Source organism: Coenobita brevimanus, chromosome 21 (genome assembly GCF_032717465.1).
Source record: "Coenobita brevimanus isolate Jiangsu-jjx chromosome 21, ASM3271746v2, whole genome shotgun sequence".
NCBI classification, from domain to species: Eukaryota; Metazoa; Arthropoda; class Malacostraca; order Decapoda; family Coenobitidae; genus Coenobita; species Coenobita brevimanus.
The window spans coordinates 29,065,373-29,081,488 of NC_136974.1; the positions used below are offsets into that span (position 1 = coordinate 29,065,373).

At 44.8% G+C, this 16,116-nt stretch overlaps 1 protein-coding gene across 1 annotated transcript in view; it reads right to left on the reverse strand.

The window, feature by feature from the left end:
- The window catches only part of knk (cytochrome and DOMON domain-containing protein knickkopf), a 196,743-nt gene that overhangs the window by 95,414 nt on the left and 85,213 nt on the right, over positions 1-16,116 (reverse strand). Inside the window, exon 9 of the mRNA XM_080266709.1 lies at positions 15,955-16,091. Within this exon, the coding sequence (XP_080122835.1) occupies positions 15,955-16,091 (137 nt within the window). The remainder of the gene's footprint in view (positions 1-15,954; positions 16,092-16,116) is intronic.

Sequence of the window (16,116 nt, forward strand, 5' to 3'; positions counted from 1 at the left end):
CTAAGAAGACAAATGCCCCTATGATTACCAAACACTTCTTTTTCCCCTTTTCCTTTGTACAAGGGAATAATTATACCTGACTTCCAATCCTACGGGACTCTACGTTCCTCCCAGGCCAATCTGCACATCTTCCACATCCATTCTACTACTATCTCTCCCTCATGCTTCAGCATTTCACCACACACTCCATCAATTCCGGGGGCTTTCCCCGATTTAACTTTCTTCATTGCTTCCACAACTTCTATCCTACTGATTTCTTCCTGTCTTCTCACCTCCCTCCTTCTCCCAGCCATTCCCCAGCCACTTATACTCGCATTACTTCCATCCTCTACGTTCAACAATTCCTTAAAGTGTTCTCTCCATCTACTCACTTTTTCTCCCTTCTCCACTAGTAATCTACCATTTTTATCTTTCACTCCCCTGCTAACTTCACTTCCACCCTGTCTTACTCTTTTCACCTCTTTCCAGAACATTTTCTTACAGTCCCTCCACTTTACACTCAAATTCCTTTCAAATTCCTCATCCACTCTCTTCTTACTCTCTCTTACTAATCTTTTCACCTCTCTCTTTCTTTCTACATATAACTCTCTCTTCCACCTCTCAACTTCTTCCACGCCCCTATTTCTCATCCATTCATTGTATGCTTTCTTCTTTTGTGCCACAGCCTGTTTCACCTCTTCAGTCCACCACGCTGTTCCTTGCACCCCCCTCCGTCTTCTCTTCCTTCCACACACCACATCACATGCTGCACATATTTCTTCTGTAAATATCCTACACACACCTTCCACATCTTCCATCTGCTCCAATTCATAATTGCCCAATCGTTCCTCCACTTCTCTCTTATACTCTGCCTTATTCTCATCTTCTTGTAACCTTTCCACTCTCCTTGCAACTACTCCTTCCTTTCGTCTTTCCCTTCTTCTATTTCTCCATTCTAATTGGACCTTGATTCTGGCCACCACCAAGTAGTGGTCAGAAAGTCCACTCCCCCACCCTCTATAAACTCTTGCATCCATTATACATCTTCGCATCCTTTCATCCACACACACATAATCAATCTAACTCCTAACACATGTTGCATAAAAAAAAATCCCTTAGCACAGAGGGAGAGTCCTCTCAATGTCAGGAGAGGCAACACCTCCCTGAACTTCATCCAATCACTTATCACTCTAGCCACGGAGCCAGATCCAGCCCACCTCCAGCACACAACATGTTTCCCAAGTAAAAATAAATACAGTAAATAAATAAATAAAATAAAAATTCCACACACTTGAGAGACTCACCAACAAGATCAATCTTTTTACGCCTGACAATTTCCAAATGCTCTCCCCGACACACCGCACACATGAAATCAGCATTATATCACAGTTTACCTCCTATAACACTACACCTCTTACGCAACCACTTATCACAAACCCTGCACAAGATGAAATTACTTCCCATGCCCTTGTGGTAACCTTACATAGCCACTCTCCCTCTTTGACAGTACTCCCACCAATGCATGATACCGCCAGCTTTGTTTTATCTGCCTTTACTCTCATGCCCTTGTGCCCCATGCCATCTCTTCACTTCCTAAATCTTTCTTCTGCCTCTCTTTAATTCTCTGCAATCAACACCAAATAAGCAGCATGAAACATCTCCCACAGGAGTTCATTTCTGAAATGACATAACAGGGTTTCAAGCGCCATGATAAACAACAAGGGGTTCAAGACCAACCCCTGATGCACACCAATATTCACAGGAAACTCATCACTCAAATCTCCACCCGCTCTCACCTGGGTGCGAACATCCATATACATAGTCATAACCACTCTGACCAGTCACTTTTCGATCCAAAGCTTTCTCATTGCCCATATCAACACTTCCCTTGGGACTCTGTCAAAGGCCTTCTTCAGATCAACAAAAACAAAGTACAGATCCCTTTCCTTTCCTGTATAATTTTCCTGAAGATGCAAACAATGAATATGTCATCAGTAGTCCCTTTGCCTGCATAAATCCAAACTGCATCTCAACAATATTCACTCTTTCTCTAATCATACATTCTAGAACTCTCTCCATTACCTTCATTATCTGGTCCAAAAGTTTTATGCCTCTATTATTTCCTCTTTCCAGGTTATCACCCTTCCCTTTGTACACATTTACAATCACATTCATCAGCCAATTATGTGGGACAACACACCCACACATAATTGTATTTATCAAATCACTAACCTCCCACCTATATCTCCTGAAGCCTTCAGCATTTCAGTGGCCAACCCAGACACATCTGGTGCCTTCCCCACCTGTGTCTTGCCTACTGCTCTGCTCTATCTATCTATCTATCTATTGCCAGACGCCTCAATCCCGTTTGGGGTGGCCACAAACAAATCGCCTCCAAGTCGTCCTGTCCCCCGCCATTTCACTGTCCTGTTCCCAACTCACACACCCCTCTCTCATATACTTCTCCACCCCATCCCTCCATCTCATCCTCGGCCTCCCCCTCCATCTCTCCCCCTCCACTTCACTCACATACACTCTCTTCGTCAGTCTTTCACCCTCCATCCTCTCCACATGGCCAAACCACCTCAGTGTGTTCCTCATAACGCTTCCTATCACATCCACATCAACACCACAATGCTCCTTTATATCCTCATTCGTCAGCCTGTCTCTCCATGTGACTCCACAGGCTCCTCTTAAATAACTCATTTCCACTGCTCTCACTCTTGACTTGTGTCCTTCCAACAACGTCCAAGCTTCACTTCCGTACGTTAGAGTTGGTATCACAATACTGTCATGTAGTAACTTTTTCACTTCCATGCTCACTTCCCTGTTTCTTATCACTGCTTTCAAAGAACCAGCAACCTTTCTTCCCTGCTGTACTCTTTCAAGCACTTCACCCTCCAAACCTCCATCCTTACTCATCACACTACCCAAGTACTTAAACATACTCACATTTTCCAATTCCTCACCATCCAACCTCGCTGTACATTCACTGACTTCACCTCTCTCAAAGACCATCACTTTACTCTTCCCTACATTCACCTTTAGATTCCATTTCTTACACTCTCTCTCAAACTCATCCACCAAACCTTGCAGCTCCCCTTCGTCTTCACTCAACAACACAGTAGCAAAAAAAAAAAATAATAATAATAATAATTTGGTTTTACGCCTGGTATCCCTGAAGGGCTAAGGCGTTGCCCCTGGGTAGAGGACTCTTGGACTGAGGCGTGTAGCATTTTATGACCGGATGCCCTTCCTGATGTCTACCAATGACCCTTGGGTGGATTCGATCCTCCGACCCTTCGGTCAGAGCGGAGTACTCTAACCCACTGAGCCACGGCTGCTACACTGTTCATTGACACTTCTGTCAACAGCTCCCTGTTCATCCACCACTCTACTAATCTCATTGCAGAAGATCTCCCCTACTTGGTTTTTCAACTTCCATGTTTTCCTCCAAGGTGCATAGGTTCTCTTCTTCATCACCCACTCCTGAAGGACCACATCACATATCAATAATCTGTGTTGCTGCACACATTTTTTGCTCCCTATAACATCCTTCACCAACTTCCTATCAGCCTTCCTGACCAAGAAATAGTCTATCTGGCTACTATTTCCCCAAAACTTGTATGTAATCTATTAGGATGCGAAACAACTGAACTCACCAGCCTCACACTTTCCAGTGAGCGGGCTCCACCTGCATACCGCAAGACCCTTCCAATGACGTCACCACTCGGACCGTAACAAGTGCGTGTGCACACACGCACTAACTGCAATATGCACTAACACTCTTGTCCACTCTTCTTAACTTGATGAAAGATCCCAAGGACGAAACTGAATGGATTATTGGCATCCTATACACACCGTGTATCCAATACATAGACTTTCATTTAAGCTTCATTAAGACCCAGTCTGTAACCACATACAGATATGTGGTGTCCCTTGAAGTATTATAATCCTTCTAGTCCCGGCTGACTGCTGCATGCAGCAGCTCGGTCGAGGCACCTTTCTTGGTGAGAAAGTCACCCAGTAGTTGTGATGTATCCACCCAAGACAATTCATCAATCTCCCCTTGCTCCAACATGTCTTGTAATACAGCAATATCAATGTGCAATCTTCTGTCTTCTACACTCCTACAGGAGTAAAGGGCGTCCACCAGACTCTTGTTATCGACGAAACACTTGATCTTGAAATCTCCACATCCAGAAACCTCACGCAATATGTTGGCGAGATATACAGCAGTTTTAGCACATTCAAGCTGTGCCAACGTTTCAGCACATTCAAGCACCGCCAACGTTTCAGCAGATAAAGTAGTTTTGACAACTCACCTCATCTTTCTAGTCTGCCAGAATAAGGGACATCTCGCCCCACTAGCATCTCGTAGGAAGATCACAAAGCCTCCCTGAGACCCAATGCCTACAAGGTTGGCAAAAGAGGCATCTGAAAATCACTCTATACAACATTCATCGAATGGCCCCATTCTTGGAATGTATAGCTTCACGTTGTCAGTCTTCACCCTTGCAATCACCTTGTTGAGCCTAAGGAAATACGCTACGGTAGCTCGGTTGCTAGTCATACTCAACTCACACACATCAAGGGCAATATCTGGTCGAGTGTGTGTGGCAATCCAATTGAGCTGCCCAATTAACAATTGGTACTCAGTTTTCTCAGACTCAGACAGCTCTCCTGATTTTACTGCTGCATGATGTCTGCTCAGCGTGACTGGTTTCAAAGACGAAGCGTACTGGAACTGGTCAAGCATTATGCTGCCATCACTTTTGAGACGACATTTAGACCAACGTATTTGAATGCTTTTGATTCCGAACTGCCGATGAGGAATATTTGGCTCAAACTGTTTATCACTTGCTGCTCGAACTCACATGTACCAGCCCAAAGGAAATCATTGACATAAATGCATATAATGCCTTCGATCTTGCCCCTATTACTCCAAGACAACAGTGGTGAATCCAGTGATGACACTTTAGCTCCGAGACTCAACGATTGATCTTTAAAGCACAAGTACCAATGCCTAGCAGCATCACAAAGGCCGTAAACCGTTTTGCTTAGTCTCCACAGCTTACCGTTTGCATATTCAGGCAGAGGAAGTAAATGAACAACTCGCTTAATGTCGTTACCTTGCAGATAAGCAGCTTTCACGTCCATAGCGTGGCAATCCCATTGGTTGGTGGAGGCAAAAGAAGGTGCCAAACGCACAGCCTCTTTGGAGCATGTAGGAGAGTCTTTCCGGAGATCCACGGTGTCTTCCTCAAATCCTCTGGCGACTAAACGGGGTTTAACAATTGGCTTCTCGTTTTTAATTTTTTCCGTCACAACCCATTGAACCGTTACAGCATCTTGCCCAACATCATCTGCCTCCTACCGGTGGATGAGCGTTGGGAAATTCTAGCAGACACAGTTGAACGGCCATCACCACGACCTCGATCACGTACTGCACCACCCCGAAACCTTGTCCTTCCTCGTCGAGTACTCCTAACGTAAAACGTTTCCTCACCCCCCAACTTCGTCACTCCAAATAACTGGTTCACTCTTCACCTCACTGACAGACACCGATGCATCGTTCTGCCCGCAAACTTCCCCAGCGAAAATACGATTCAGGGCAGATTTCATATTTTCGTAAGTTACCTCAGTTATCGGAGACATCACTAGTTGTTGCTCACTATCTGAAAGTTTGCATGAAGCCAGAAGCATAAAAGCCATCACAGAATTAGGTAGTTGCATATCCTGCTTCGTAAATTAAAAATAAACATGCTCGAATTCTGCCACGAACTTACGAATGTTCATATCACCAGGTCTTCTAAAGTTGTACAATTCATGAAAAGCTGCAAACTGCCGACATCCTTTGTCCACGAGAAATAAACCGTCTAGTCTATTCAACAAGGTCTGAACACCATTATATTTCAGATCAGCAGCATCAATTTCAGAAGACGCCACCCTCGCTCTTCCTGACAATGAAAGGTGAATGGCTAGAGCTTGCTTCTTTTTCGGTAAGTCCGTCAGATTGCACCAAATGTCGATGTCCTTCGTCCAACTCTCATAGGCAGAATCATTTTCAAGTTTTGGAGGCCACTTAGTTGTGCACAACGCCATTATGCTCAAACCACGCTCTGCTACCAGTATTATGATGCGAAACAACCGAACTCACCGGCCTCACACTTCCAAGTAAGCGGGCTCCGCCTGCATACCGCAAGACCCTTCCGATGACGTCACCACTCAGACCGTAACAAGTGCGTGCGCACACACACACTAACAGCAATATGCATTAACATAATCAACCTGCTCTATATTTTCCTAAAATGCATGTAGCACACAATCATGTTCATTGTCTCCCCAAATCTGAGTATCTATTCCCTTTCCTCAATTCTTATACCATATGCACATCCCCCACACACCCTTTCATATCCTCAAGCTGCTCCACCTAACATGACCATTTAAGTCCCCTCTCAAAACTACAATCATCAATCCCCCATACCACTTACCACATATATTTAGTCATCCCAGAATCTACCTTTTTCTATCATCCGAGCCAGCTTGTGGAGAATATGCCGATATAAATGAAAATGTGAGCCTACCGAACAAAATTTTCACAACTCTAATCTTTTCATTCACTCTCATTACATTCATGACATATTCCACCCATTTATCCTTAACCAGCACACCCACACCATTCCCTGTCAAAACACTGTATCTTATACCGACAATCTTTCACAACAATCATTCTTGCTGATCCTCCCCTATATGTAACCTCCTGTACACAGCCAACATCCACCATCCACCCACCTCCTACTGACTGCCTTGACCACTTCCTCCACATTGTCCTTCAAACTGCCAACATTACAAGATGCCACTCTGATTCCCTTTGGGTGCTTTATCATCATCAGACTTCCACTTTTTCTCATTTTTTGCCATGTCATCAAAATAAGTAGGAGGAGAGATAGACCACAGGCACCACTCACCTGCACAGTTCCAAGTCCAGGCATGGGACCTGGGACCAACAGCCCATTAGCCGCAACTTGTGGCTGTGGCAGTGATCTCACAGCACCTTGGCAGGACACCTACAGGGACACCCTCCAAGTGCTCCTTGGCACTGTAACTGCTCCTCCATTATACACCCACTGATAGAGCAGCCTCCTGGGGTACAACTCCCAGGTTTGAGCCTCTCTATTGGGAGGAGGCGGTAGCCTGGGGACCACAATGCCCTTTGCCTTCCAGCACAGATCCAAGCCTCACCTCATCCTGATCCCAAAAACTACGTTGGCAGAGCCTACGTCATGAATCCCCTCAATAGGTCCGCCACTAGGTAGCAAGGGAAAAGTTTTCTGGCCACATGCACTTGCTGGCATCAACCCCTGTGATGTAGTGGGGTACACTGTGTGATATGTAAAGTGTATGTAGGGTAGTGCATGAGATAGTTAAAGAAAAGTGTTTGGGAGAGTATGCTCTATGTTAACATCACACTGAAAAGGTCAGCAAAGAGGGATGGTCAGAATATTATGGTGACTAGTGAAACAGGAGCTCCAGCTCTCCCCATCACCAGAATTCCCATTTCCCTTGGGAGTACCACCCTGATCAGCTGATGCTACAGCAATACTCCCTACTATGTAAGAAACAAAAGATCAGACTATTATTATTAAGTAAAATAGAAAAAGAAGGCATTCAGTATATAAGCTGATGTATTATATGGAGGGAGCCTCTGTGGTACAGAGGTAGTGTGCGTGCTCGTACACTGAAGAAGGAGGGTTCGTGCAATGCCAGGGTAATAAACTTTGGGAGCATATTGCATTGGCGGACACAAGGGGTGCTGTGGTTGAACCAGTGTCACATACTATAAAGTATGCTTGCACCCAGTCGGCTTGCATGGGCCGATTACACTTGGTTCACAGACTACACACACATCCAATGCCACTCCAACACTACAATTACACTTACAAGCACTTCTCACCCTACATACAATCTCTAATAGAAAGCCTAAGCCACTTGGTAGAGATTCATTGGCTGTATCGTTCCCACTTCAGCAGATAGGCCGGTCCTGCAGTGGACACTCAAACGGCTGATCAGATGAGAGATGAGATGAGATGATATGGAAACTTCTGTGACTGTTTTGACAGATGTTTAAAGTCTGTACCATCCTCTCCTATTTACATGTCTCTTATGACATGCAAAGAGTAAGTGAGTAGTACAACAAGTCACTGTACCTTCTGCTCCCCAAACCTCGCCCCCACTACATCATGGAGAGTGGTCAAAACCCTAGGTTCTGATCACCTCCCAATCATCATCACTATCAAAACCAGAATCACCCCAGCTGGCCACAAACACATATACACTACTTATAAGAGAGCCAACTGGGAGGCCTTTGTAACTGAAACAGAACAACATTTCGAAACACTAAACAGTACACACATCACAAACATCAACACCGCTGTCCACACTTTCAATACAATTATACAAAACGCAGACAAAAGACACATCCTTAGAGGCAACAGAAAGAGACACAACCCCAACTTCACACCAGAAATTCAAGGCCTCATCAGACAACGCGACACACTGTAACACTCCCCAACACCCCGTACACAAAACACCATACAACAAATACAAGAACTCAACACTCAGATAAACAATAAAATATCAGAACAGCAAACACTAAACTGGAAAAATTACCTCCAAACACTTGACCACAAAACAAACATCAGCAAACTCTACAAAACACTAAACAGCATCACACTTTCCAACAGCAACACCACACAATCAAATGCTGCCATCACAACAACAGACACCATACCCTCAAACAGACAACAAGCAAACACTCTCATCAATCACTTTTCACAAGTTAGCCATCTAAACCCCTATCCTGAAGACCGACATATCATCTGACGTAAGAGACAGTTCCCCACAGACCCAGACTACGCACCTTTCACTTACAACCAGACAAAGCACATCATTAACCCCTACACCACGGGCATGTTTACCGATGTTTTGCGTGTGCTGCGGGGTTATTCGGGCTCCGACACACTCTCAAAAAATATTTGCCAAAAATCAGTTATTAGTCCTAGAATATTAAAATTATAAATGCTTATGGCACATACCGTCAGCTTTCTCCTGGAATGTTTGTTGAGCCTTCGTCAGTTACCGTAGGACTTGTGGAGACCTCTGAAGTTGGGTAACGAAGTCTCCACTTTACACTTCCCGACAACCCGTAATATGATTACCACAGCCAGATATTAACACTATAAACACTACTCTATGATTTTCAAGTAGTTTGGGATCCATACTCCAAAAAAAAACCCACTGTGAAAGCAATGAAAATTATGAGCGCGTCTGACCGCCGCACTTGCGCTACTTCGCTCTTGGTACGCTGTCATTTATTATTCATAAAACCCCTCACACTTTATATTTCTATTACTATATAACACTTATATATATCTGCAGTCTTTATCCATAAGTTTCCTTCAGTAGTATTAGTTTATTGTCACTGTAGGGATTCAATTTCTTTCAGTAAAATATGTAGCATTCACTTTCTCGTCCTGTATACTGGCATTAAGAGTGAATGTCACTTTCATCTTCACTCTCATAACTCATAGTATTCAGACATGCTATAGTGAAACTTTCACTTTCATTACTCCTAGGGTATATACTCGTATTCTTATAATACTACTCATTTACATTTCTATTTACGTTCTCTATTTTATTTACGTTATTTACATTTCTATTTTATTTACACTGTGTTATGCACTGTCACTTGAAGTAACTTATAAAACTATTTTCCATTGTTCACATATATTTACATTCATTACTTTCACTTGCTGTTTACACATTATTTACAATTCCACTTGCACTGTTTTACTCAATAGAAAGATCGTAGTCACTCTTTTATCAATTGTCAGCCCTTTACCTCTTTCCACACGAGGTTTAGTAGGGGGTAAAGGTCACAGGGCCCTTTGCATGAGGGTGAAAAAAGGCCCTGAAGTCAGCAAGAGGATGAGCCGTACCTCCTCTTCGGAAGATGAGAGAGAACTGATAAAGGAGGGCTGGCCCGGGTTGAGGCCTACTTAGAGGTTATTCAGTACTACCAACGTAGCTCTTGAAACAGCTATGTATTTCACTGAAATGATTGGCAGGAAATCCAGACAATACATTATAAATTAGGTAGTTCCAGGTGAATGTAAATATCACTTAGGCTTCTCCCTTCTCTCCTTATGTGTATATTTATTACGAAAATAGATTATATGGCATATTTCAAGGGGAAAAAAACAGCGAAAATTAGCGAACGAGTGCACGTGAGGTGTTGTCAGGTGATAATTAGCCAATTCCAGGTGTATGGCACTCTCACTTACCTGGGGGTAGGGGGGTTTCAAGAATACTCCCCCAGTATCCCAGCTTGTCGTACGAGGCGACTAAAAGGGTTGGTGGTGGGTTAGTGCCCCACCCCGTAAAAAGAACTAACTAAAAAAGCAAATAAAGCGCCTCGGACCCGGACGGACCATACGTTGACGACTAAGGAACGGACAAAGGACATTCTGAGAGTAGGAACGTGGAATGTGAGAGGAGTGAATGATGAAGTGAAAGAGAGAGAGATTGTCCAGGTGCTTGAGGATGCAAAAGTGGATATATGTGGATTGACTGAAACTAAATGGAAAGGTGAAAGGATGAGAGAATGGGAATACGGTGTAGGTATATGTGCGGGAGTCAGTGAGAATGAGAGGGCAAGAGAGGGAGTATGTCTGATGATAAGCAAGAAGTGGAAGGAGAATATAAGAGAGTATGGAACAGTGGGTGCAAGGATTGTATGGGTGAGGATGAAAGTAGGTATACAAGCATGGGCGATTGTATGTGTGTATGCTCCAACAGAGGATCGAGTGGCAAGAGTGAAAGATGAGTTTTGGGCGAGAGTAGAAGCATGTATGGACAAGTTTGAGAGGAGCGAGAGAGTGCTGTTGATTGGAGACATGAATGGCAAAGTCGGGAATGTACGAGTGGATGGAGTGGTTGGTCAGTGGGGTGTGCCAGCAGAAGTAGATGGGAATGGTAGTGCTTTGGTGGACATCTGTGCTGGTAAGGGGTTGGCAATAGCCAACACCTACTTTCGTCATAAGATGATCCACCGGTATACATGGAGAGTAATGAGGAGGATGGATGGTGAACTTGTTGAACGAAAGGCAATGATAGACTACGTGTGTGTGGATGAGCGAATGAGAAGACAAGTGTTGGATGCAAGGGTGTGGAGAGGGTGGGGGAATGAGGTCTCGGACCATCACTTAGTGATGGCCAAGGTAGAGCTGCAAAGAAAGTGGTTGAGGAGGCGAAGGGGAAGACAGGAGGAAACAGCTCCTGTGAGAAGAGTGGAGAAATTGCAGGATAGTGAGAAGAGGACAGAGTATAAGAGCATAGTGGAAGAAAGATTGGGAAGGTATGAGCTAGAGCAGATGGAAGGGGTGGAAGACGTATGTAAGATATTCACGGAAGAGATAAGCGCAGCGTGTGAGGTGGTTTGTGGAGGAGGAGGAGATGCAAGGGTGCAAGGGACAGCATGGTGGAATGATGAGGTGAAACGAGCTGTGGAACAAAAGAATAAGGCATATGGTGAATGGTTGGCGGGTAGAGGTAGGGGAGAAGATGAGAGAGAGAAGAGAGAGGTATATGTGAGCAGGAGAAGGGAGGTTAAGAGACTGGTGAAGGAGAGTAAGAAGAAAGTGGATGAAGAGTTTGGGAGGAATCTGAGTGTGAAATGGAGGGAGAGTAAGAAATTGTTTTGGAAGGAGGTAAAGAAAGTAAGGATGTGTGAAAGGGGAAATAGTAGGGGAGTGAAAGATAGGAATAATAGATTGTTGGTAGAGAAGAGAGAGAAATTGAGGAGATGGAAGGAGCACTTTGAGGATTTGTTGAATGTAGAGAGTGAGAGCAGTGTGAGTATAAGTGGTTGGGGAATGGCTGGGAGAAGAAGAGATGAGAGGAGGGAGGAAGAGATCAGTAGGTCGGAAGTAGTGGAAGCGATGAAGAAGATTAAGCTGGGAAAGGCCCCAGGAATTGATGGAGTATGTGGTGAAATGCTTAGGTATGGGGGTGAGATTGTTGTGGAGTGGATATGGAAGTTGTGTAGATTGGCTTGGGAAGAGGGAAGGGTTCCAGAGGACTGAAATCAGGTATAATTGTTCCTCTGTACAAAGGAAAGGGGAGAGAGAAGTATGTGGTAACCATAGGGGTATTTGCCTTCTTAGTGTGACTGGTAAAATATATGGTAGAATACTCATTGATAGGGTTAGGCATATGACAGAGGAGCTAGTTGGAGAAGAACAAGGGGGATTTAGGAAGGGAAAAGGGTGTGTAGATCAGATATTTGTTCTAAGATGTTTAGTGGAGAAGTATCTAGAGAAGGGAAGGAAAGTGTACGCTGCCTTCATGGACTTGGAGAAAGCTTATGACAGAATAGATAGGAAAGGTATGTGGAAGGTATTAAGAATATATGGAGTGGAGGGGAAATTGTTGAGTGCTGTGAAGAGTATGTACGAGGGAGCTAGGGCTACGGTGCGAGTGGATGTTGAGCTGAGTGAGTTCTTTGATCTCAATGTGGGACTGAAACAGGGGTGTGTAATGTCTCCATGGCTGTTTAATATATATATGGATGGGGTCGTAAAGGAGGTACAAGGTAGGGCAGTGGATGTGGGGGTGGCCCTAACGAATGAGGGTGAGATTTGGAAGCTTCCGGTGTTGCTGTTTGCTGATGATACAGTATTGTTGAGTGAAGATGAATGGGAGTTGCAAGGTTTGGTGAATGAATTTGGGACAGTTTGTAGGAGGAGGAAGCTGAAAGTTAATGTAAACAAAAGTAAAGTTATGGTGTTTGAGAGGAATGAAGTCACAGAGTGTGCAGTGAGGTTGGATGGTGAGGATATGGAGAATGTGAGTGCATTCAAGTACTTGGGTAGTGTGATGAGTAAGGATGGAACTTTGGGGGATGAAGTGCGTGGAAAGGGTACAGCAGGGGAAGGAAGGTTGTAGGCATGCTGAAAGCAGTGATGAGAAATAGGGAAGTGAGTATGGAAGTTAAGAAGTCTCTGCATGATGGTATTGTGATCCCTACCCTGACGTATGGAAGCGAGGCGTGGACCTTGCAAGAGGGGAACAAGTCAAGAGTGAGAGCAGTGGAAATGAGTTACTTGAGAGGAGCATGTGGAGGACATGGAGGGGACAGGTTGACGAATGAAGAAGTGAAGGAACGTTGTGGGGTAGATGTGGATGTGGTTGAAAAGATTAGGAGAAATACACTGAGGTGGTTTGGACATGTGGAGAGGATGGAGAGTGAAAGACTGACTAAGAGGGTGTATGTGGGTGAGGTGGAGGGAGGGAGAGGGAGGGGTAGACCGAGGATGAGGTGGAGGGATGGAGTTGAGAGGTATATGAGGGAGGGGGGTGAGTTGGGGGAGGGGGAGTCAAATGGTGGGTGACAGAGTGACTTGGAGGCGTTTTGTCTGCGGCCACCCTTTGCGGGATTAGGGCGTCGGGCTATAGATAGATAGATAGATATATTATTTGGTATAAGAATAGGGCATAGGGCTTATTTCAATGGATGAAATCAGTGAAAAATTCCAGGGAAGATTTACTTAGCGTAGCACGGCCGGGCAGGCGAGAGGATAGTGTAATGGAGGGGGGGTAGGGAGGGGAGTCAAGAACGGGGAGAAATGGCTAAATTGTCAACAATGGATGGCAGTACAGATGAGATTAGGAGTGCTGACTAGTGTTGGACATTGGCAGTACTGATAGATGATACAAGCCCCCACTTGGAAGCCCGGGTGAATTCAAAATAACACAGAATCACAAAAGCGACGCCCCGCGGTATGATCCCTTGCTCGTCACGAAAGTGACGCCCCGCAGTTAAGGGGTTAACAACCTCAAGCACTCATCTGCCTGTGGAACAGACAACATAAGCAACATTCACCTTAAACACCTAGGACCACAAGGCATACAAGCACTCACCAACAAATCAAACTACAACTACTCACACAACATAACACCCAGCATCTGGAAGCATGGCAATATCATCACTATCCCTAAACCCAACAAAGACCCCACGTTACCCTCCTCACATCGCCCCATCACACTCCTCTGCACCCCCTCTAAAGTCACTGAACGACTGGTACTACAACTAGTCACACCTCACATTCCCCTAGCCCAGTCACAACATGGCTTTAGGCCACTACACTCCACAAACACCCTTCTTACAGACCTTACACAGAGAGTTTTCGATAGCATGAATTCAGCTAGGCCACCGCACAGAACACTCCTAATGACACTAGACATTAGCAAAGCTTTTGATGCCAACCCCCACCACAACCTCACAAACAAAATACTCAACACAAACATGCACAATAACACAAAAAGATGACTGGCAAACTACTTAGCAGGCAGGTGTGCTCACGTAACATTTGCCGGTCAGTCTTCTAACATCAGAAACTTCACAAACGGGGTCCCTCGAGGATCTGTTTTGTCCCCTACACTCTTTAACCTAAACATGCACGACATACCCACACCCCACACACCACAGATACACATAGCTTCCTATGCAGATGATATAACACTTACATGTATGCACCAAAACACAAACCCAGCTGCACACATCACTCAACCTTACCTCAACACACTACACGAATGGTTCACCACAAACAGGCTCAAAATAGCCCCAGCCAAATCTACAGTGACTCTTCTCACAAACTGGACAGCAGAACACAGTCACATCCCACACCTCACCATAAACAACACTCCCCTACCACACACACACACATACACACAAAATCCTTGGTGTAACATACAATACATAATGTCATTTAAACAACACATCACAAACATTAAAAATAAAATAACACCAAGACTCAGTGCTTTGAGGTCACTTGCCCATACAACATTCGGACACAACAAAGAAACCACCACCACAGTATACAAACAATACATACGTTCAGTGATGAATTATGTAAGCCCTGCCTGGGCTTCTAACCTCACCAAAACACACTACAACACTCTACAGACCATACAGAACAAGGCCCTAAAAATAATCACAGGCTGCACAGCTACTAAACACACAGACCATCTACATCAAGAAACCAAAGACCTCACAGTCAAGGATCACCTAGACATGAGAGGCACCCAGTTTCTTGCTGCAGCCTCCACAAACCCACAACATTCACTACAGTACATGGCAGCACATCCACCCACACCAAGGAACATCAAAACAACACCCAGCACACGATACCATACACAAATACTGTCATCTCTTCCCCCTCGCCCACCCCAGACCAGCTTCCAGAAGCATATCCACACTCAGATCACTCGCCGCTCCATTCAGTCACTTAAAGACAACACACAGCTGCATGCACAGCCTCCTGACATCCACCCTTCTGAATCCTATCTTCCTCGTGAGGACAGGGTCCACCTGGCCAGGCTGAGATGTGGGCACCATCCAGCCCTCTTACGCTACCAGAAGAGGCTGGATGACTCCATCGCTGATGCCTGTCCAGGATGCAACACACCACCCCATACTATTAAGCACATTATGGAAGACTGCATTGCACACAATCACCTACACCAACAACACAACATACACTCTTTGAGAGCTCTGTGGGAAAGCCCGGTCTCGGCCACGGCCTTCCTAAGGGGCTCAGGGCTGTTCGGCCAGACTGCCTAGGGAACAACTACTACTGCTACTACTACATGTCACTGTTTTCTGCTGCCTTTTCTGATGCTCCATTTACCAGTGAAGTTCACATTAAATCAGAAAAACATTGCCTACCAAAGTTCCATTGTTACCTATAAAACTGATCTGCCAAATACCCAAAATTACAGTACCAAATGTGAGGAGGATGCTGAAATATTTTGAAACAATACACATCCCCAACTTGTAATGAAGACTTCCTGTATTTTTTTTTTCTATCTCTATGGGTGAAACAAACAACATCCAAAAAATACACAACTGACTGGCATGTATGAAGTGAGGTTGTAGTCCACCAGAGAGCCAAGGTAGTCATCCATGTGCGCCACCACCACATCTCCACCAATCATGGCCGGCTCATGAGGCGACCCACTCATACCAAACGCCATATAATCATCCGCTCCTACAGAGAGGAATTAGATTACTGG